General features: G+C 47.3%; 2 protein-coding genes across 3 annotated transcripts in view; one reads left to right on the plus strand and one right to left on the minus strand.

The window, feature by feature from the left end:
• The window catches only part of LOC119437006 (uncharacterized), a 48275-nt gene extending 40835 nt beyond the window's left edge, over positions 1 to 7440 (plus strand). Inside the window, exons 6-8 of one of the 2 annotated variants that reach the window (XM_037704065.2) lie at positions 1310 to 1486; positions 7124 to 7215; positions 7312 to 7440. In XM_037704065.2, the coding sequence (XP_037559993.1) occupies positions 1310 to 1486; positions 7124 to 7215; positions 7312 to 7348 (306 nt within the window). In that variant the 3' untranslated portion in view covers positions 7349 to 7440. The remainder of the gene's footprint in view (positions 1 to 1309; positions 1487 to 7123; positions 7216 to 7311) is intronic. The other variant, XM_037704067.2, reaches the window with a different exon arrangement.
• Positions 7441 to 13191: 5751 nt separating this feature from the next.
• The window catches only part of LOC119437007 (high-affinity choline transporter 1-like), a 74009-nt gene continuing 65176 nt past the window's right edge, over positions 13192 to 22024 (minus strand). The window contains exons 9-10 of the mRNA XM_049660180.1: positions 21026 to 21297; positions 13192 to 20086 (exon numbers count right to left, since the gene is read on the minus strand). Of these exons, the coding sequence (XP_049516137.1) occupies positions 19630 to 20086; positions 21026 to 21297 (729 nt within the window). The 3' untranslated portion in view covers positions 13192 to 19629. The remainder of the gene's footprint in view (positions 20087 to 21025; positions 21298 to 22024) is intronic.

Consider the following 22024-nt stretch of genomic DNA (forward strand, 5'->3'; position numbering starts at 1 on the left):
TGGCTGCGTGGAGATGAGCAAGTGATGCAATGCTTGCGCATACTTAGACAACTCCCAGAGGAGTTTCTGCGTGAATTTTTTTTTTTAACCGGCGGCTGAATGCCGGTACAGTTATATTTAAGCACATGAAGCGTATCGCATGGTTTAGAAATGATTCAATATTGTCAGCGACGTGAGCTAGAATATTCCGCACCCACCGCGGTGGTTCAGTGGCCGTATCGTTCTCCTGTTCAGCACGAGGTCGCGGGTTCGATTCCCAGCCGTGGTTGCTGCCCTTTCCTGAGGGATTAAAAACAAGAACGCTCGTGTATACTGAGCATTTGTGTATACCGTAATGAACCTCAGATGTTCGAAATTAATCAGGAGCCCTCCACTACGGCGTTTCTCGTAGCCTGATGTGTTGCGTTCGGACGTTAACGCCATAGTCAATCATTTTCTTACGTATTTAGCGTTGTGTTCTTGTTGTTAAATAACTGCACTGTAGGCGAATCGTGTCACCTTAATGCTGTCTATTCTGCAAATCTAATGTGCACTCGCGGGGGCATTTTGTAAGTGACCAGTATCAAGGTGTCAAACCTTTATCTTTAGGTATTTATGCATGAAAAGCGTTTGTTTTCTATAATGCTAAGTTGAATCGTCTTGAGAATGCTGCATTAAGTCCAAAACGAAAGTCGCATCGTAGTTACTTTAGCGAACGCTCTCTTCTAACCAAGCGCGCCATGCCAGATAATCATATTCGAGTGCTACTGAAGCATCTGGCGTTGCGATGATATCGCAAAAGCCTTCGCAATCATGCAAAAGACCAGCACCAACATCCCATATCTCCGTCGCATTGACAACACGGTACACGAGCGCGTAACCGGGAAGTGCGCTCCGACAAGCGCGCTCTAAAAAGCACACACGTTTTCCCACAAAAAGGCGTGCGGAGAAAAACATAAAAACAAAACATGACTCCTCTCTTTTTCCCGCCTATACTAAGCCCTTGCTATCGCCTCGTGACGCCGGTGTTCAGACGTGGTATATCAGCTGTTTCCGCTAGAGAGACGTGATTTGCAGCTTTCGTGTCTTCGCTGTTTACAATGGGGGACGACGTGAGCCGAGAAAGGCACGGCGAAAGCTCGCGGTGGCCGCGCGTGCCCGGACTTAAACGAGTCTGCCTCTCGGCGCGTGGCCGCGCCGTGTGCGCTGTAACCCGAATGTCAAGAATACACGGACTGCTGTAGCAGCCGCGTCGGCGGCGGCCTTTCACCTCCAACAGATTACCAGGTCGCACAAGCAGGCTCGAGTTGTCCGTATCTCGAATGCGCAGATCGAGTGCGTGGCTGTGAAGCTGCATCGCGGCTGGCACACCAAGCTGGGCTTCAGCCTCCGGGACTGCGATCCTGACGCGCGCGACACGCCCAACTCGCCCGTCGTCAAGGCCGTCTACGCGGGGAGCCTGGCCTCGAGAGATGGGCGCATCCGGCCAGGTGATTTCCTCGTCCAGGTATGCGTATACACACAGGTGTCGCGAGTCAGAAAAAAAAAAAGCGAAGAGTCAGTTGTTTGTCGACGGCGTCTTCATGACGCTCTGTGCTAAGATGCGAAAAAAAAAAAAAGAACGTCCCATTGTATGAGAATGTTGACAATGAAGGTCTCTTTATACAAAGCGGTCTGCGTGGGGAGAAAATTTGTCATCGTGCCCTGCATTTTAATTATTAGTGAGTGGGATAAGTGCTTGTCCTCTAAACATTCTCTCTGTGTTAAAACGAACTTTAGACGAGTTTAAAACGAATAAAAACGCGTGATAGGCGATAGATTGGTTTTGAGGCGTGCATTGCATACTTTCCCTGAAGTAACGCGACAGAATCTTGGGGTTCACTTGCCGCAATAGGAGTGGCAATGGAACTGGTGCTTGTTTCGCGATTTGGTTTGTAATGATGTGCGCTGGGCTGGCTTCAGTTTCGCAATTATAACGCGCCCATTGAGGTTACTAATTAAATGACGAATTTATCTAATTCGTTAAGTTATCATTATTTCCGCGCATTTTATGCAGAGGAAATTTTTTAACCTATTGCTGGACCAAAGAAGAAAAATGAAAAACAAGAACGCATTGCACTGTCGTCAGGAATTAGTTCGCTAAGCACTCGTTTGTAGTACGCAAAACACGTTAAAAACTCTGAAGGCAATTATTTGCCTTCAGACCAAGATTTTGTTTTCAGACCAAGATTTCGTTTACGAAACGAAGCTGGGAGTTGGGAACTCAGCCAACACGACATCAGTTAGGCTAGACAGCCTTTAAACCTGCGACGAATTGATACTGGGTTGCCAATTTTGAGCACTTTATTTGTTTTCGCGACATCTGAATTCTCGATCAATTTGAGCTTCAGCATGTAAAGCAAAACAATGCAGGCAACCCAAAATATATGGCCCCTTTAAAACTGATTGGTACAATGCTATAGCGCTTCATTTCTTTTTCATGGCATTAAAACCACTGAGTATACCGGGGGCTTCATCAAAAGTGGACACAAGTTTCTAATGACACTGTAGTGGATATAAAAGGAGAAATCTACGGCAGCACATTATTCGCTTTAAAGTGTGTCAGGTACTCCTTGAAAATCGCTAATAAAATAATTGACTAAAATTGGCTTATTAATATTTTAAATAGTAAATATATGTAATAAGCATTTTCCATTTTTGGTGAATTGAACTCAGTCATTGCTCAAGTTACGTTCAGTTACGAAATGCACCGTGCAAGATGTGCATCCAGTGAGTGCGGTGAGGCGAATGACGAATAATACATTTGCTGTTGGACTGCTCGCTTCGTGGCTCGCCGAGGTATGTCTTAGTGGCGGTGACTTAGCGCTGCTGAAGTCGATGTCGCGGTTTCGATTCCGGCCTCGGTGGCAGCATTCTGACGGGGTCGAAAAGCAAGAACGTTCGCGTACTTCGATATAGGTACACGTTAAAGAATCTCGCGTGTTGGACGGCTAAGCACGAGGTCGCGGGATCGAATCCCGGCCACGGCGGCCGCATTTCGATGTGGGCGAAATACGAAAACACCCGTGTACTTAGATTTAGGTGCACGTTAAAGAATCCCAGGTGGTCGAAATTTTCCGGAGTCCCCCACTACGGCGTGCCTCATAATCAGATCGTGGTTTTGGCACGTAAAACCCCATAAGTTAAGTGAAGAACCTCGCGTGGTCAAAATAATCCCGAGTTCATCCACTATGGCGTGCTTGATAATCAGATCGTGGTTCTGGCACGTAAAACCCTTGAATTTATTTATTTCTCTAGCTCGTTTCCTGCCCAGGAAGGAAAGAAGCTACGCCACACATTGTTGAGAGCATTGGACTAGTTTTTGCCTTTCCGCATTATACTTAGGCCACGGCCTGGTTTAGGACGTGAATTGGGAGCATTGATTGCGAACGAAGACGTGTGTTCAATATATTAGTGCATATTATGCGTTTCCTTACTTAACTTTTTCTAGCTTTCAATATGTCAATGCTGAAGTGAGATAACACAGTATTTCTTTTTCCCCTAAAAGGTCGGGGAGTTCGGAAAGCAAAATTCTTAAATCGAATGGGAATATTCTAGAGAAACGACCTAGGAATATCAAATTGATTTTGTATCATTTCTAAACAAAGTGAAATGTAGCGGGAGTGTCCGTTTGGTAAAAAAATCAGTAGCCCCTCCCCTGTCGAGGAGATGTGGGTAAGCGAAGCTTGTCGTGTGCTTCTTCGGTGTTCCTCCGAACGAATTGCACTGACGAGTACCACGTTGTGCTCGAACCACAGCCAGTCACACGAACTCCGAAGTTCCGCTTGAGAAACTCGCGTTGAAACGTGGCCGTCGCACCGAGGAAGTTGGCGCTATCGTTGCCGAGGCGTGCACCACCGTCGTCGGGTTCCATGGAGGGCTAGACGACGCTGATGTTTAGCCTCAACATAGCGCGCCCGCAACTCGGGGTCTGCGGCTCTTCGCTGACGTTTCGGCTGAGCTTCGGAAGCCCTCACGCTAGAATCGGCACGTCGACGACGAGCCATTTCCCGAGCGCGTTAATTCTGGATGGATTTCCGTGATATTTCTTAAAAATTAGATCTGTCCGTTACGTAAGACAATGAATGGCTCATAACCCTTTAAGCAATGGCTCAAACCCCCGTAAACGCGACTTCCCCATTACGATGACAGAAGAGAAGTGAAATTTTACGCTGGAATGATTAGCGACAACGCAGCCAGCTGTGGAAGCAGACGACGACGACGAACGCGGGAGTATTGCGCACGAGCGCGTGCCAAGCACGAGCGAGCCACCCGTGCCGCTCTGAGAACAGCTGGTTTTTTTAGCGTTACATCGCCGGCGCAGGCTAGCGTATACAAGCATCGCTTGAAAAAGGTAGGAGGCTTGTTTACATCACTGGACACACGTGATGCAGTTCACAACTAGAGTTACGGTCATCTGAGGACTCTGGAGAGTTAGTTAATGAGAAACAACTGAAAGGTGATCGCGACAATGACCATAAGCAATGAAACACGCTGCTGTTGTCCAAACAATTAAATGCCTTGCCTAACTCGAGAAAACCAATTCGTCAGCTTCCTAAAGGCGATGCATCCTAATTGAATGGCAGGGAATTGTTGAACAGAAGCTACCTGCTCCATGCGTTCACTCAGGAAGCGGTACCTGTGCGCTGCAGCCGCGGCTCCCCTGCAGAGGGACAGTCACCAAGCGTTCGGAACAGTCACCAAATTGTAACCTGACTTTCGTCCTGTAGACTCCAATAAGTGTCGTTATCCCTTACATTCGGACAGAAACGAATATTTGACAACTGCGAATTGTGAATTTTTGGATCGAATGCGAATCGAATAGGAAAGAGTACTCTAGTTGCATTCGAAATTTCGGATATTAGAGAGATTTAGTGCTTTGTATCACAGCAAACGCAAGAATTTAGCGTTTGCGATAGCCTATAGCGAGATGCATGCACATTGCGCATTATACATAAGAGACACCGCGCCTATTGCGTGCGCGCGCTATTTTCGGGATTTAAATTTCCTCACGGCAGTCTACTAGACGCGATGTATTCCTTAACCAATACAAGAGACTGCCAATTCTGCAATACACCAAACACCCTCTACCACATGGTTTAGGAATACAACAAGAACCCACAAACAACGCCCGTCGGCACCAACAAAATACCAGTATAGGAGGCCCGCCCACCTGAGCGCTGGTGAAGTCCAAACCCTGAGGACCAACTACGGCTGGTGAACAGGGCTATAGTCTATCAGCTCAGGGCCAAGGCTACCTGAAATAGGGGGGCCGCCCACTTCCGGGTATCAACAGCTTGGTTTATGAAATAACGTTTAATCACTGAGTAGCGTTCAGCGATGGGAACATGGCCGCAGCCGTCGAAGTGGATGCCGTCCGCCTCTGATCTATCAAAGTCGTCGTGCTGCGCTGTTTGGCCCATTCGTTCCCAACTCATGCTTGTGTTTGCTGTAGATTTGCTTCATGATACTTCAAGAGCAAAGCACTAGTAACAATTGGGCAGTGTTTCCGACATTCGTTGTCGATTTTTCGGCTCGTTAACGAGAGAGTCTGTACTTTTTAGACTTAACGAGATACCGCGCCGTCAAATCTCAGAGGTCATAGGCCACAAATGTGTGCCTGTACTTTGTATTTCGTACATATGGCGCAACAGCCTAAATTTTAGGATGATTATCGTCATTTGCGGGAAAAGCAAAGTATGGTCGGTGCTGTGCGGATAGTACGGATACACCGGATTAAGGTTAGCATGCGATGTGCATTTGATTTGTTTGTAATTCGTGAACTTTTCACGTCTCGGTGTTGCCACAACGATTTACTTTTGCGTGAGTGTTCCGCTCGGTACCACTGTTCTAGTTTGCACCACGCTCTGCAGCATACGATAACACTAGTGTTCCGTCACAAGCTAACGCTAACGTAAGCATTATACGCTATATACTATAGGATGTCCCAGCTAACTTTAGCTGTGAGCTGTTGAACAAAAAAAAAAGATTAAAAATACATTTTGCAAGGTACAATTTGATCCCTATGGTGTTCGGTCTTCAGACCTCTGAGGACCGAACACCATAGAACGCATAATTGTATCTTGCACCGTGTTTTTTAAATCATTTTTTTTTTTTCGTTGAAAAGCTTGGGTAAAGTTAGCTGGGACGTACGGTATACTAAAACTTTATTCGCACACCGCTACTAAATAGCGAGCTTAGAGTAACCGGAAGCGTGTCGTTTTCAACCTCTCCATCCGGTACCAAGTAAACCTAGACCTTCCTAGCAATTCTCAGTCGTAACACGTACCGGTTTCGAGATATCAGTCCAGAAAGTGTGCGGCAAAATAGGTAGGTGTTCACGTATTCCAGAAATGCACAAATAAAAGGCCTTTCGGAAATATGCTGCGTGGAACACCGATGTACAGTGCTGAGAATTGAAGCGCGAACATTTCCTTTAGCAATCCAGTGCGTTGTTTTGTTTCCAGGTTCACTTGCATTTGTAACTGTGGCTTAGATAACACTTTAAAACGTACTGTTTCGACTAATCTATGGTTATAAACCTGCTACAGAGAGACTGCACGTCGCTCTTTCATGTAATCGCGCGTAACAGGCGTTCTTTGCTGTTCGCGTTTCACTTTTTGAGCACTGTGCTCCGCAGTTCACGTCTTGAAGACGGGTGTCTCGAAACATGGTTCTTCCTCCGACTCCCCCAAGTGCCGTCGGGGCACTTAAGACGCTCCCTGTAGCAGTGAATTTAATGTTAGAAATGTTGCTGTAAGCGAACGGCTTCTTTCTATTGAAACTTAGCAACGTGTAAACGGGAGACGATATAACGATGTAAACTGTAGAAACTCACTTCAGGTTCAAAACTGCTAATTTAGGAGCATTAGTTATAAGTACACGCGCGTAGGCAAGTAGAAGGGTGCACGAGGGCTGCGAAAAGGTCTCACAGAAACCTGAAGCGTTTCTATCTTTTCTTATTGGTTTTCTCGCAGGCGTTTACACAAGTAGACGGCCGCGACGGGCTTCGCGGCCTCTTTGTCTGGAAGTCTGTTTTGGGTGGCGATTATGCAAGGTTTGCACAACTCTTCCAAATACATTTTTTTAAATTGATCCTTCGCAGGTGAACGGTTGCGACTTCATCGGATGCTGCGCCAAGGACGCCGTCGACTATATTAGGAAGTGCAGTGGCATGCTTCAGCTACTCTTTGTCAGGTATAGTTTCTCGACTCCGTCGTGCGTGACCGATTCTTCGTCATGACTTTCCTTTGTCACTGTGCGACACGTTTCCGTACTTGGCATTGCTTCCAGGGTGCACAAGTCAGACTCCGCACCTGACCAGCAATGAAAGAGACGCCTGAAGAACGCAACCGGCCCCTTCATCCTCTCCAGCAACCATTTCCTTGTTATCCACATATTTATAAACATGTTACTGAAATACCTTTGTTGTGCGGGTCACTTCACTCTGTGCGTCGTCGTCCGCTTTTGTGAAAATTTTTTGTTTAAAATATGGGGGATATTAAAAATGTCAAGCGCCATCTATCGACTTGCAGCAATGCGCCATCCGCCATCTTGTCGAAGACAGAACAAAACTAAACTGCTCGCTTGACAACATATCTACACACCGCGTTTATCTATAAACAAAGGTGCCAGTTTAAAATTATAGGCAATCCCGTGCACGAAAGAGCGTCGTGATATCAATGCATGCTCTCTCAGGCTGTATGTGTCGTGAAAGCGAGAGCGTGAATTGAATATTTATGACAGTGTGGTGGAATCCTGCACGCGAATGAAAGAAGGAACATTGCGCTATAACACGAGGAGGCAACAAGAAGCACCGAGTGCGTCAGGCACAGGTTGCCGTGTCATGTCCCGCTAGTTTTCGCACGTATCACGAATATTTCTGTGGGCTGCTCGCCAGTGGGACGCTATAAACACACTCAGCACATTGCCGATAGTTGCAGGGGGAACACGCACATGCTAATATACAGCGCGCAACAAAAACACATGTAATTAAGGATACGGTATCAGCCCATATCAACTTGCACACAGCGGGACGGCATCTCCTATCCCCTGTTTTTTTTTTTTTTTTTTTTTTTTGTGCTGCATACAGGTGGCGTGGCGGTCGCGAATCTCACCGCATACCGTGTATATAATGTACGCGATTTCTGGTATTTTTATTAGCATTGAAATGCAGTATACTTTTTCTATTATAGGTTTTTTTTTCTAACTTACAATGGACAGATAAATCTTCATTTGTAGTGAGTAGAAAAGTGGCGCGGCCTTCGCTTGACGTTTTCGGTGTCTTGGCTTGGCTCGTCTGTCGGCAGAATAACGACGCCGAGGGCCAGCCAGCCATGACGTTCGTAGGTGTGTACTTGGGAAAAAACGTGGTACAACTATAAGAAAGGTCTGTACAACAACGCAAACTTATTGTGCCAGCTTTTTATTTTCAAAAGTGGTTGAAAAGGTCAAGTTAACTACATAAAAAATGATACTGCTATAATTCCGTATTTCTTCATTGCCTCATATTAAATAATTAAGCTTGTCATTTAAACCACCCACGTATATATATAGTTTTTCTAGCTGCATTACATTTTTAAAAATTGCTTGTGGCAGATAGCACAATTCTAACCCTTGATCTAAATTACTCGATGAGGTGATTACTTCTACGAAAAATCGAAAAACTTAGTAGTTGAATAATTAGCATAATTACGCTGATTAACCTTTACATAATTACTTTACAGCACATGTTTTAACCTACGAATTGTAGCTAGTGAGTTAGCAAGACGTATCCACTTCAAACGAATTCTCAGGACTGCACTAGTTTCGAGATATTAATTTTCAAACTGTCCGACCAAATGCATTGGTGTTCCAGTTACTTTTCTGCTTTACTGCATGAAACAGCGTTTTCTTGCAAAACGTAACTGGAATGCCAATGCATTTCTTCTTTCACGTTGAAAATTAATATCTCGAAACTCGCGAAAATATCACGGGATCGCGTGATCGGATCCCGCCCGCGGCGGCCGCATTTTGATGGGGGCGAAATGCAAAAACGCCCGTCAGCACACGTTAAAGAACCCCAGGTGGTCAAAATGAATCCGGAGTGCCCCACTACGGCGTGCCTCATAATCAGATCGTGGTTTTGGCACGCAAAGACCCAAGAATATAATATTAATTTAGATGTCATTCGTACATATTCCGCGTAACGTAGCCTAGCACAGAAATTCCCCATTGATACAGGTCACTCTGCAAAAGGCAATTTTCACCTTTTATGCCATTTTAGGGTGACATGAGGCAGAATTTAAGTTTAGTGTTGTTCGAACAGTTCGAGAATAAGAAAAAAAAGTGACGTAGAGAAGAAAAGTGCGACAAGTGAAGCGCGCGACAGTTTTAGTCGCATCACGCCACGAAGTAGGGGCAAAGCATTCTCCACTTATCGAAAAGTTGACGCACTGGAGAACACTCGTCAAGTGTTTCGAATTGCGTCTCAAGGACGCAATTCGAAACGTAGACGGCAGGGCGTACTAGCAGATGGCGCGGTAGCTACTTTTATCCTTGCTGCATTTTTTAAAGGTCTTTTGTCAATTGGTTTCACAGGAGAAGGTCAATTGTTTTCCCCGAGATGCCACCGAGAAATAAGGGTCGACAGTTACGTAAGGCACACGAACTGCTGAGCAGATCCGATTTCTTCGTTTTGTTTTGTTTGTTTTTATCGTCCATTGCGCTCTCTTAAATAATCGCTGGAAAACGTGTTCTTATATTGACGAGAAAAGGCGGGTGAGCGCTCCTGCGCTATTTCAAGCTGCTCTCGTGTGGGACATGTGGCTTCGGGCAAAGTCTTAAGCTCTGCTCTTAAGTTTCGCGAGTGTCGACCTCACGTACTTTCTTCGCACTTTTTTATGCTTTTTTTTCTTTCTCGGATAAAGACTTCTAAATTGGCCTCTCCCTCGCCTGCACCTTTCAGGCGAACTTTATTTGATCAATAAAACTGCACTTCAAGACGGTCTATGACATCGGAAAGGCCGCAATTGTGTTGCCCTCTCAAATCGTCCTTAAAATGCCTATCTGAACGGTTTGCTGAAACCCATGGTAGCGAGCGTGCTGCAATATGCCCCCAACGAACCAGCTCAATCGGACACAACCATGATACGATGGGCGCCACATGCGCCTACGAAAGTATGTATATATATAGGGTATCAGTGAATAGGATATGCATAGGGTATCGGTGCCAGCACGATGTGCGACGTGCCGGCAATGGGTATCGACTCACTGTGCCTGGCGCGCGGTCCACTCGAAAACCTCGGCAGTACCCATGTCAACAACACGACATTCGTGTTGCCCCACAGTAACGGCATGTCACGCCCACTCAATTCTATTCAGGACTGTTGGCATTTTTAGGTGGCTGAGAAGCAGTGTTGAACGGAACGGCGTTAACGGAGTTCCTGGAACTAGTTCCTTTTGGCAGAAACGGAGGAACGCCACCATTCCATTAAGGGTCGGTGGAACTGTAACGGTAACTCGTTAGGTTTATGAAAGAACGGAAGAGGGAACAGCGTTCCTTCTGTAAACGTTCCACGGCATTGAACAGACGCACGCACGTACGCAGCACATCACGCAGGGCGGATGGGCGACCATGTGAGGCGCAAAGAACTACCGCCTTCCTGTCGCGTGACTGAGGGGCACTTTTTTCGTTAGTTCTCCGTTGTATTTCTTTATTACTAGGCTTCAAGATTGTCACGTGACGCTCCCTTCTGTAGCTTGTTTCCTCCATGCCGGCCTACCGCAAAGGAACCATGAGGTCAGGATCGCAGCGCCACTCGAGGGACTTCGCGGCGGATGGAACGCTTCCAGTCCTCACGGGCACCGAACCCTTCCAGCCGAGGCATGCACATGATGAGCTGTCGCGGTACTTGCTGGTACCAGTTGACTACCCGCTGTCGCAGATGAAGAACTTCAAGGGATTGAACCAACTTTTCCTCAAGTACAACACGGCAGTACCCTCAAGCGCTTCGGTGGAACGGCTCTTCAACATTGCCAACGAAGTGCTGACGAAAAAATCACCAGCCCTTCCCCTGTCGAGAAAATGGGGGTAAGCGAAGCTTGTGGCAAGACTACGCTGTCGCAGGCGTTCCGCTTCGTTTGCCCTTAACTCAGGGTCGGCGGCTCTTCGCTGACGTTTGGCCTCAACCTCGGGCTCCCGCAACTCGGGGTCCGTGGCTCTTCGCTGACGTTTCGCCTGGGCTTCGGAAGCCTTCACGCTAAAATCGGCACGTCGACGACGAGCCCTTTCCCGAGCGAGTTCGCGGCGCCTTCGCTCAAACGCAGCCTGCTCCTCGGCGGAACGCACCACGCGCGGCCTTCCCATCCGGACGCCGAAACTGTTCTGAGGCGAGGGAAGCCCGGCGGAGCGTGCGCCAAGCCCCTTTCCTTTCCCTCCCCGTGACACACCAAACAACCCTGATTGGTCGAGCGCGTCACGTGATCTGCACCGGCCCAGCTTTCCCTGCACCTGCTACTCTGCGAGCGGAGCTGAAATGTGCGGCCCCGGTATGAGCCACACGTGATTTCTTTCTTTCTTTCTTTCTTTCTTTCTTTCTTTCTTTCTTTCTTTCTTTCTTTCTTTCTTTCTTTCTTTCTTTCTTTCTTTCTTTCTTTCTTTCTTTCTTTCTTTCTTTCTTTCTTTCTTTCTTTCTTTCTTGTCCCTGGCTCATACGCGCATATCCAATGCAGGTATGCACCACACGTGATTTTATTATCGTTAATTGTGACCTAACTGACGAACATGTGATGTTATTGATGTCCTGACCTATCAGTCATGTTAGTCATACATTCGTACCCTTCCATGACAATTTAGGTTTATACCAAGGGAACCAGACGCGAGTTTTTGACACGCTTTCGATAGGGCTTTAGCGTGACACCACCGCCAACACTTGTGAGGCAATACAAGCTTAGCTTGAAAAACGGGTTCGTCTGTCAGGCACCAACATCGAGATGCAACTCTTGCTGAGTTCAAACAAGGGACTTAACCAAGTTGCGAATATGTATTCTGGACATTTTTTCCCCACTCATACATCAATATTGAATGAGCATTCATTTATTGTTTCTTTCGATGTGGTTTCTTGTGCAAGAAATTTAATTATATTGGTGCATGTCAGTAACTTTCTATTTGCACATCTGAAGCGCAGTATCCTGACTGCGCATTTGAAGACCGAAGTGGAAAGTGCCATATGTGTTGCACCTGTAGTAGACGAGCACCAAAGTTGCAGTTAGACATATGTCTGGAGCATGTCCGGTGCTCCCTGAAAAAAATATTATAGGAGCGTTTCTTTGGATTCTTTTTATTTCCAGATAATCTGCTGCCGGTGATGTTCAAATTCGTATAATAAACGTAGTTCTATGTGAGTTTTAAATTGCTCATTTTATTTCAACTCAGGATTATCCGACAGTATATATTGATTAATGAATCATAAAATGTGAGGTTAATGTAACGACAGGTTCCAATGTTAGAAGTGTAACTGGAACGCGTTCCTTTCGCATTAAATGAATTTGTAACGGGAACTCGTTTCAATATTGGGAAGGAACAAGGAACGAGCTTTCGTTCCTGTTTTAGAGAAACGTGTACAACATCGCTCAGAAGGCACAGAACTTCCTGCACATCATCTGGCATGTATGTACTACCGTAAGCACCAATGGAGGTTTGCGAGAGGAGGCTAGACTCCGATCCATGCCTGACCCCAGGTTCTGAAATGGCGAATTTTCAGGAGCTAATCGGAACCACAAACGTTCGTGCACTATCCCGAGTGTTCCAGCAGGACAAACGTTGTCTTGAAGAAAATCCCGCTTGCCGACGAGGGCATACACAGCTCGTTCGATTCACTTTCGCTCAAACTTGTTTGCGTGCATCTGTGGCTTCACTAATTGATCGACTGACTAATATTCAGTTCAACAGCCCAAAGCAACGCATGCGCGGTGAGTTATGTTACAGTAGGTGGATAACTCCGAATTAAATTTGACCACTTAGGAATTTTTTTTTTTCACGAGCACCCGAAGCTGACTTCTGTCACGTGTCGCACTGGAAAAGCACGGCATGCGCATTCAGTAACAGCTGAAAAGCGCAACATAGATCAGAGAAGGTCGTGCTCTAATACTGTATTCAGTGTTCTTCATTGTGGGTTGTACTTTATTTTTTTGGTTGCCCTGCGACGAAGAGCGTCCTGCGCCACATAAGGCGCCGACTTCTCCTTCAAACTCATGTCAATGAAAGACGGTCCTTATCGCTCATGTTTTCTGCATTTGATTCGTCGGGCCCTGCATCTGCAGTGCCTTTGGAGCAGTCGCGCTTAGAAGGCGCTTGGTGCGCGCGGCATGTCGATGAAAAAAGGAAGGGACACAGACACCGCTGCTCGTATCACACACTAATACATCTCTCTTTATTGTTTACCTCGTTGCACGGTCGGTCGGATGCTCACGGCATTTTCAACAACTTCGTAAGTAGACCCTTTGCACGACGAAACATGACTGCCACACTATCTGAATAACACTTACACGCATACACACGCACACACATCTAAGACATGATTGTCAAGGTTGATTGATATTGCTGTCTGCGCATTTCGTTAACAGGCGCGCATTGTGCTCTCCTTGTCCGAACAAGGCTAAAGACAACAAACGATACGCCTGGACGCGTGGGCTCGTCGTTACGCGATGTAAGCAACCCGACTGCTGGTACAAAGCTTTTCACAAGCCCAGAGCTCTTTGCTAAAAGATGCCAACGACGTGCACGAACGAAATTACAAAAAAAAACATATTAGACTGCATTAATTTTAAAGAAGATGTTGCGATCCTTGATTTAAGGCAAACGTGTCCGTCTCCATCCACTTAAATGTTGTTGTTGTTGTCGTCGTTGTTACCTCAAAACATGTTCTCGCAACGTCCTAGTCAAGTTGTAATCTTTTACATCTTCCGTGCGAATTTATTTCCCACTGCCTGTTAAATTAGCAGCTTACACGTATTGATCGACTCCTGGAAAGACAGCACGATAGAATATAAATTTCATTAGTGCCCTAATCTGTGCAAATAAAATGCAGCCCACGAACGGACATACTATTTTGATATTAAAAAGCACAGAAAAGAATAGAGGTTATTGCATTTTTTTTTCATTACGTCACCTGCCACGAGCGAACGTGGCGTTAGGGTTCAACCGAGCCCGGACGGCGGCAAAAGCCGATGGTCTTCCGGACTAGGAGGTCCGATCACAAAACGACTATTAATTTTCACTAATAAATGTTTTATTCTCTCTCTCACACCAACCAGGAAAAAAACACGATTTTTGGTAATTAGGAAATCTGGCCTACTCGCTGTTTGTCAGACGCTTTACTTACGGCGACAAAATAATACAGAACGCAAGTAACACGAATGATAAGCGAAACAACCGGAAGAAAGAAAGTAAAAGAGAAAGCCTGGGGTCACTCTAAACACCTACCATCAGTAAAAGAAGATGTCTTTTTTGTTTCTTTTTGATGGTCTGACGTGAATAAGGGCATGCAAGTATAAATAACCGCACAATTTGTGATATCTTAATGAACCCGTGACAACAGGTAAACTACGCGTCGTCCTGGCAGGTGGTAAGCGAGCGCAGTGCTAGCGCAGCTGTGATGGGAGCATTTGATATTGTGATTAAACTCCGTTACAAATTACGTCAAATGAATTGAATCCGTGTATACTACAAAATGCAAACCCCTAAGCACTACGAAGGGCAGTAGGGTGCAGGGTGTCTATTGCACAAACGTTTCGAAAATGGCACCCACCTGCGCTCGCTTACCACCTGCCAGGACGACGCGTATATGGCTCCTATAGCAGCTGGGCTAGGTCGTGAACGCGAAGCTGGGGTACATCAAAACAGTAAGACTTCGCGTAAAGTTTAACTGCGGAGGAACTTTCGAAGTAACATTTCAATTCTAACCAGCTGCACTGTCACTACGACATGGCATGACATGTTCGCGTTGAGTTGGTCGAATGTGGCGTCGCTTGCCTCATTTGAGAGGGAGAAAAAAAAAAAGAAGACCGCCGCTGCGGTTTCTGATTGCGTAATACAGAGTAAATACACAAATTAGCGGCCGGTGAGTACGCAAGTTGGACAGTGGGCAAATCTCGGACCGCTTTGGCAACATTTAAAAGCAACAGCAACAACAAACGAACACTGGTGCACTTCAGCAGTAGGCTTACCACTGTAACTTAAATCCACGCCTCCAGGGATACTTTTATGCTGCTCGAACAACACCGTTCATGTTTAACGCTGCACGAAATTTCGTTTCTTCTCACTTTGCGGCTGCATTTGGCGAAAACGGTCTCAATAATTTACTCCTGTCGTAGTACGTATACCACGCCGGATGGGACAACCTTCAACTGATTCGTCTATTTATTGGATTCCCATCGTCACGCTTATTCTAACTCTAACCTGCGTAGCTCCGGCTTCCGAAATCGGCGCTAGCCTTCGCAGATAGACGGGATCACAACGGTCCGTACTATTTACGAGCACTCGCGTCGAGAGCCAGAGGCAACCTCGACCATCCTGTGCCCCTTCAAGTTGATCTTAACGTTACGCACGGGCACGTAATTGCACTTAAATATCTCAAAACATGGCTGCACACACATTGTCGCAATTTCTTTGGTGCGATGTCATAATACAAGATGTGACTTGATTGTCAACAGCTAGAGGTTCACAACAGGTAACACCTGACACGGCTTACAGTGACACAACGAAATAACAATACATTTGGAGCAGGGCTTACAGTGGTGACGAAAAATTGTAAAATAACGCCTATAGATACGTCAAGCATTAACATCAACCAACGCCTAGCCTGCTACGGCCTAGATATGTTTGTCTTGAAACACCGCGGGAACAGTCATTCTTGCCTTCTCACAGTCCAAGAAAGGATTCTGCTACAGGCGAGTGCATCCTTGAACAAAGTGTATAAGTACGAGGGCTCTGTCGATATGCGAAAATATTGCTCAGCAATCAAGTCTCTAACAGGTTCAAAAAGCAGTGACGATAAATAATACATATTTACATATATATAAGTTATTCGCAGCACCTGCAACACATTGGTTTGCCCGTGCAACTAACACATCCAAACAGCTGAACAGAGCACGCTACAGGGCAATGCGCTGAATATAACACTTTTTTTTTTCGCGTCCGAAGATGTATGCGAAGTGTGAAACGATATGTTCAAGAAGAAATGGAATAATCATATTCACTGCTCAACAAGTCACACAACGAAAATGCGTGGGCATGCAGAAAGTGGAGAATTTCGCAGAAATGCCTTGTCACGACGAAACAAGCAGCGCGAACGTTTGCCGCGTGTAAGGAGTGGCACTCTTTGATCCTTGAACACCACAAAGTAGGCAAATGAGCTCATCGTGACCTCAGGTTTTGCGGTCGAAATCAGCCGCGTATTTGACTCCCCCTTTTCCGTATAATGTTTACTATCCCTCGGACAGAACTTGAGGGGTGAACCACCTCGTCGCTTGCAACATAATTCAGCATTTGTTAACGTCGACATGACCACTGCAGCTAATTTTTGTTTGTCTGCTTGCTTTACTAGGTTCACGCTAGCTGGGATTCGTAAGCGTAGAATGCACACGGCAGGCATCCGGAGTTAACGTCGCCTGAGTTACCGAGTTCGCGCTCCGAATAGGGCGGCCTGTATATACACGCTTTATTTGATCTGCGCTTAACGCTTCTATTTCTGACTACGCTGTTAATTCAAGCATGAGGTCAGAAAATGGCACATTCACCTACGTTGCGTATATCGTGTACAGCATCCCAAGTTTCACCATGATCACCAAGACGGGCAGCTTTCGATCTCAGTGCGCAGCTGCGCGTCGCGGTGGCGTTCCTCAAGTTCATCGTAAATGCTTTGCTGCTGTATAGTGTAGTAGGATTGTCGAGACCCTGTGCCATCAGGCCTTCGCACGTGGCTCCCATTGTCACCACGCCCGTGATATTTGATTGTCATAAAACAAAACGTGCGTATATATCACTCCAAGGAAGGGTACCACGATCACAGTGCACTTTAAACTTGATTGTCATCGCGCTTACAACATTGAGTTATCGACCACAACGAGCAAGGGGGATAGCTCCCCCGCAATAAACTTTCCCAAAAAATACCGACGACTCTATGCTCCCGCGCTGTATAACGTGATTGATTGTCACAACGTGTCTGTTTGACACAACGAACTCGCAGTGCGTCTCGCAGACGTCAATACTCTATAGAAGCCACCCGGTTGCGCGCCGGATGTGTAGGAGCCGGGAGTGCACAACGCTTGCACAGGAGAAAGAAACACAATAAAAGGGAACGTTTCCCGTGACAAGACTGATGCAGCATGCGGATCTCCGGTTAGTGTAGACAGGTGGAACACTGGGGCGATATTTCTCACCTGTCAGCGCTTAAGGCTTGTGTATAGCCGAAAACGCCGAACAAAGGCAACCTCTCGCCTTCTAGCGTTGCCGGCGATGGCTGTAATTTTGGCTATTTGCAATTCAAACGTGGAAATCAGCGCGTTCGGGCAAGAGGCGCCTAGACACCCGAGTTTTGGACACGAGCTACAGTTTTGAGGCTGTCTGCCGGTAAGCACAAGAAAGGGGCCCATCTTTTGCTCTCCTAACGGCGTGCGTGCACCTTCACGTCACGCAAATGATCACAGCGCACCGCTGCTCTGCGCGCGGCTGCAGCATAAGTTGGTGCGTCATCCGTGCAGCGTGGAAGGGAGGATCGCGAAAGGAAGACAATTCACAGTGAAACACATGGGGACGAACGCGGCTCCTAACCTGGAATGCGCTTCACCCTTCCACTACGATGTAGTATGCACCAACAAGAGCAGCACGCTGTGTGCCGGTTATTTGAGCTTAATTGGATTATTTGAAAACCAATAACGGTCACACTTAGCGTGGAAATTGTCCCTTTGACTCAGACGGAACACATGATCTCTCGCAGCTGGATTCATCTTGCTTCTGGTGCGCAGCTGAGGTGCAGCAAAGGTAACATCAATCTCCAAGTGCTCCTATACCTACGACAAGACAGAATTCCTTCATGGGTCCTCCCAAGACAACGCTTTACACTCGTTTTGCCTTAAGCTATTAGCTTAGAATCGTACATTTTGCCCCGACGAGCATTTATACACAATCGCGAAAGGGGGGGGGGGGGGGGGGGGGCCTTCGCTGTGCTGCACTGGGTTCTGGCTGTCAAAATAAGCACGCATACTTCAATGCTGCACGTAAGATGTGGCGCTTTGCTCTGGTTTCGGACGCCACTGCAGTATGCGAGGCGTAAAGTATACCATTCAGGCGGCAACCAGGTGGCATTCAACTAACATAGAGGGTACAATTCTGTACGAAACGAAGTATTCAGTACATCAAACCTTGTCGGCTGAAAACAGCGACTGGAAGGCTGCACATCGCCTAATCTTTTTATGCTATTCTTAAGGTGTTAACAGGAACCGTACAATCGCTCCTATTTGTAACATCCAGTTGTGATCGCTGGCCACTCAAACACCAGCGTATAGCGAGACACATAAGCAAGCACAGAATGTAGGCCTGTGTTATGCGCAAGTGTGAGTATTAATGCAATAAATTTCGCGGCACCGCAACACTTTCGGTCATAACAGTGTGTCTTTTGGAAAGCAGATAGCACGGCGAATTTTGATTCGAGAGACCGTGCTTTCAAAGGCCCGGTCCCAGGAATCTCAGTACTGTTTTCCCATTACGATCCTTCTCAGCAGTCTATAACGAAACGTATTTCCTAAGAACATTAGACGAACACTAAACTGTTGCTTATTGCGGACTTGTAAAAATACCGCTAGTTCCGGAATTAGTTTGCTGGAATCTCTCTGTGTTTGTCGTGCCGACATTCATTCGGCAAATGCATCTATTCAAATGCGCGCCAGGTCTCATACAACCACCGTGGCTTGGCATCGACGTCCCTGACAGAGGACTGTCGGGACGACTTCGCTTGGGTCGTTCACGAGCGCAGGGCCGATCAGTGTTTCCAGTCTTTTCGAATACTGCGCTGACCTGAGGAGGACAGCCTGGTGACTTATGGCAGCTGGACGCCCAGGAACATTCAAAGTAAATCGTGTCTCCAGTCCATTTAAACGCGAGTACCTGCAGTAGTGCACCGCTGCATTCCATTCCAAAGTGACTGTTCCTGGCCGCCGTCCCTTCCGACTGCTATTTAAGCGACAACTCTGCCACGCCTTCTCTTACTGTCAGTAAATGCCCAAAAATGACGGTAATACGATTCGTCATTTTTCAGCGAGAGAACGGCTTGCGCGGTAATACCGGGCGTTACACCCTTCTCCCACACGTTCGCTACCGGCGTCATCTGAGACGCCACTGAGGGCAGCTTCCATACCACAGCGTACGCCAAACGGCGAGTGGCGCGGACAGGACAAACACGCACACACACGAGAAACACGGGCGAGACACGGGGGACGTGGTTGGAGAGTGGGGGGCCGGCTCACGCGCGCCAGTGGACAGAGGAGAAGGACCGGGCGACAGGGGGGCCGCCCGAAGCGGGGCGAACTATGGGACCCGTGCGTCTCCGGGGCTCGTCCGAACCCCTGCCAAGCCTAGAGCTTGGTAGTGTCTTCAGATGAGAGCGCGTCACCCCTGTCGCCGAGCGGCGGCGGCTGCGCTGCAGTGGTGGAGAGCGGCCCGCCGCCAAACGGAGACAGCGGGTCGGCTCCAACAGCAGCAGGTGGCTTGACCTGGAACCCCTCGACGTCTTCCTCGGGGTGCAGGTTTAGCGCCGGGTTGACGCGGCCGTTCATCTCGGTCTGGTAGCTCTTGACGAGGCCGCCCGCGTTGAGCACCGTCATCTCGCCCTCGTGGGGCTCCTGTACCTTCATGATGTCCTCCGGAATGTTGACGACGCAGTGGAATACGTCGAACCGCGCCGGAACGGTGCCGCTCTCGAAGAGCCAGCGCGTGAGCGCCGAGATGGAGAGGATGCTCGCCAGGCTGGTCAGCATGGCAAGCGTGCGGAACGGGAAAAGCTGGCCGTCCTTTTCGTCGTAGAATGGGTACCTGGGCAGGAGGAGTACGGGCACATCCTGTTGTACGGGTAGTCTACATAAGCAGAAAGTTTGACTCGCAGGCACGTATGCAGGACGCGTTCAGACTTTACAAGAAGCGATAGTATATAGATACAAAATCGGTATTAGTGCAGCTCCATTATTTGACCAGCGAACAAAATAATGATCAGGTGATACGTTCACAAACACGAGTCTTAATTAACAATGATTCCTTTGGTTTTCAATTATACACTTCGAATTTTTTGTTCATATGACAGTTGAAGACGAGCGTAGCCCACAGAAATGTCAACTTGTGGCGCAGAATTATCAGGCATCAAAATTTGTGGCAATATGCTTCAGTTCACAAAAGGACGCGCCACTTAGCTTGAGCTTGACATAAACAGGAGGAGCGGGGGGGGAGGGGGGGGGGCGGAGACGGGTGCTATGTCGCGAAGCTGCCCGAGTAATTGTTTGCATACCGCCAATCTGACTAAAAGAAAACAGCCGCTCATCCGTGCTTCGATCAATACGAGGAGCACTTTTCGGGCGCTTCCCACCCTCTGCTCTGTGAAGAAGCTAACGAGTCAACTTACATATCTTGAAACACCCGTTGCCTAAAAGAATTGTACAAGGTGCGCCTCTAAGTATTAAATACTACTATAACACAAAACGCACCTTATTCGATGTTAACTGACATATTCGCGCTAATTTATTATGCCTTTAATAAACAAACACCTGTAAGTTCTCCCCTCTTGGCCAACTAATACAGGTGCAGTTACGAGATTCGTGAAGCTGCTGTAGTAGCTTCAAAGCTATAGCTTTACTCAAGCTAAAACTTTTAAAGCACTGCACGTACAATAAATCGAATGCCTGACGCCAACTTCTCGGCGGTTGCTGTACACCGTCGCGCTCCTAATGCTTCAAGCATTTCCATGTTCTCGTTTCCGCATACCTGATGACCGCTGGGAGACCGATGATGTCTTCGCCTCCTAATCCACGGAGTAGTAGGCCGATGATGTAAGCGCCGAGGGAGCCGTACGTGTTGCAGTGGTGCTTTATGTAAACAACGCAGACGAGCTGCGGAAAGAGGATGACGAATACGAGGTCCGAGGACAGGTACCAGAGACCGTAGATGGACTTGACGGTCAGTGCCATGGCGGTGGCCATAGCGCCCACAAACAGGATGGCCACGCGCATCACCCAGATCACCTCCCGCTCGGAGGCCTGCAAAGACGCGACATCGCGACGTTGTTTCCCTGCGTGCTCAGCGTGCGCGAGAAGGGTCGCGACTGCGACAGAGCGTTATATACTGCACGCTTGTTTGTCGTATTGGAGAGAGACGTGACAAAAAACAGTGCTAACACCAGATGACGGAAGTACAGGAATGGAGAGGACAAGCTCTGCCTCTTCCTGTGTCTTGTATTGTTCGCGCTGTTTTTTACCATGTACACCATACATCAACTTGCTTAATTTTCACATCTACTGAACATTGGAGAGACACGCAGCTCGGCAGCAGACTAACGGTTGTTGCACCTACTTTTCGCCATTCACAGTTACACCCTTGCAGAATTAGCTCCTATTAAAGACAAACACGGTGCGTATGTCAGTTAAACAACGTGGCCCAACATGAAAAATGCGCTTTTTCGAGAAAAAAAAAAGGGGGGGGGGGGGGCGGGAGGGGACAGAATTTTGTTTAGTTTTCACGATAATATCAAGATGGGCTGTGGAGGGCGCGGTGAGGAGGTCACTTTCGTTGGAAAAACCTGAATATTCGATCATGTCGCAAGTATGTATAGCCATGTGCTCAATTTCAACTTCGATAAATGCATGCTTATTTGGAAATAGACAGCAGTCTTGCCTGCGAATTAACAAACTTCCCCACCCTGATGAACCTGAAAGTAGCGCCGAAAGACACCGACACCGGATTTTCTGCGACACGGGGCCCTTAACG

Source organism: Dermacentor silvarum, chromosome 1, assembly GCF_013339745.2.
Source record: "Dermacentor silvarum isolate Dsil-2018 chromosome 1, BIME_Dsil_1.4, whole genome shotgun sequence".
Lineage (NCBI taxonomy): Eukaryota > Metazoa > Arthropoda > Arachnida > Ixodida > Ixodidae > Dermacentor > Dermacentor silvarum.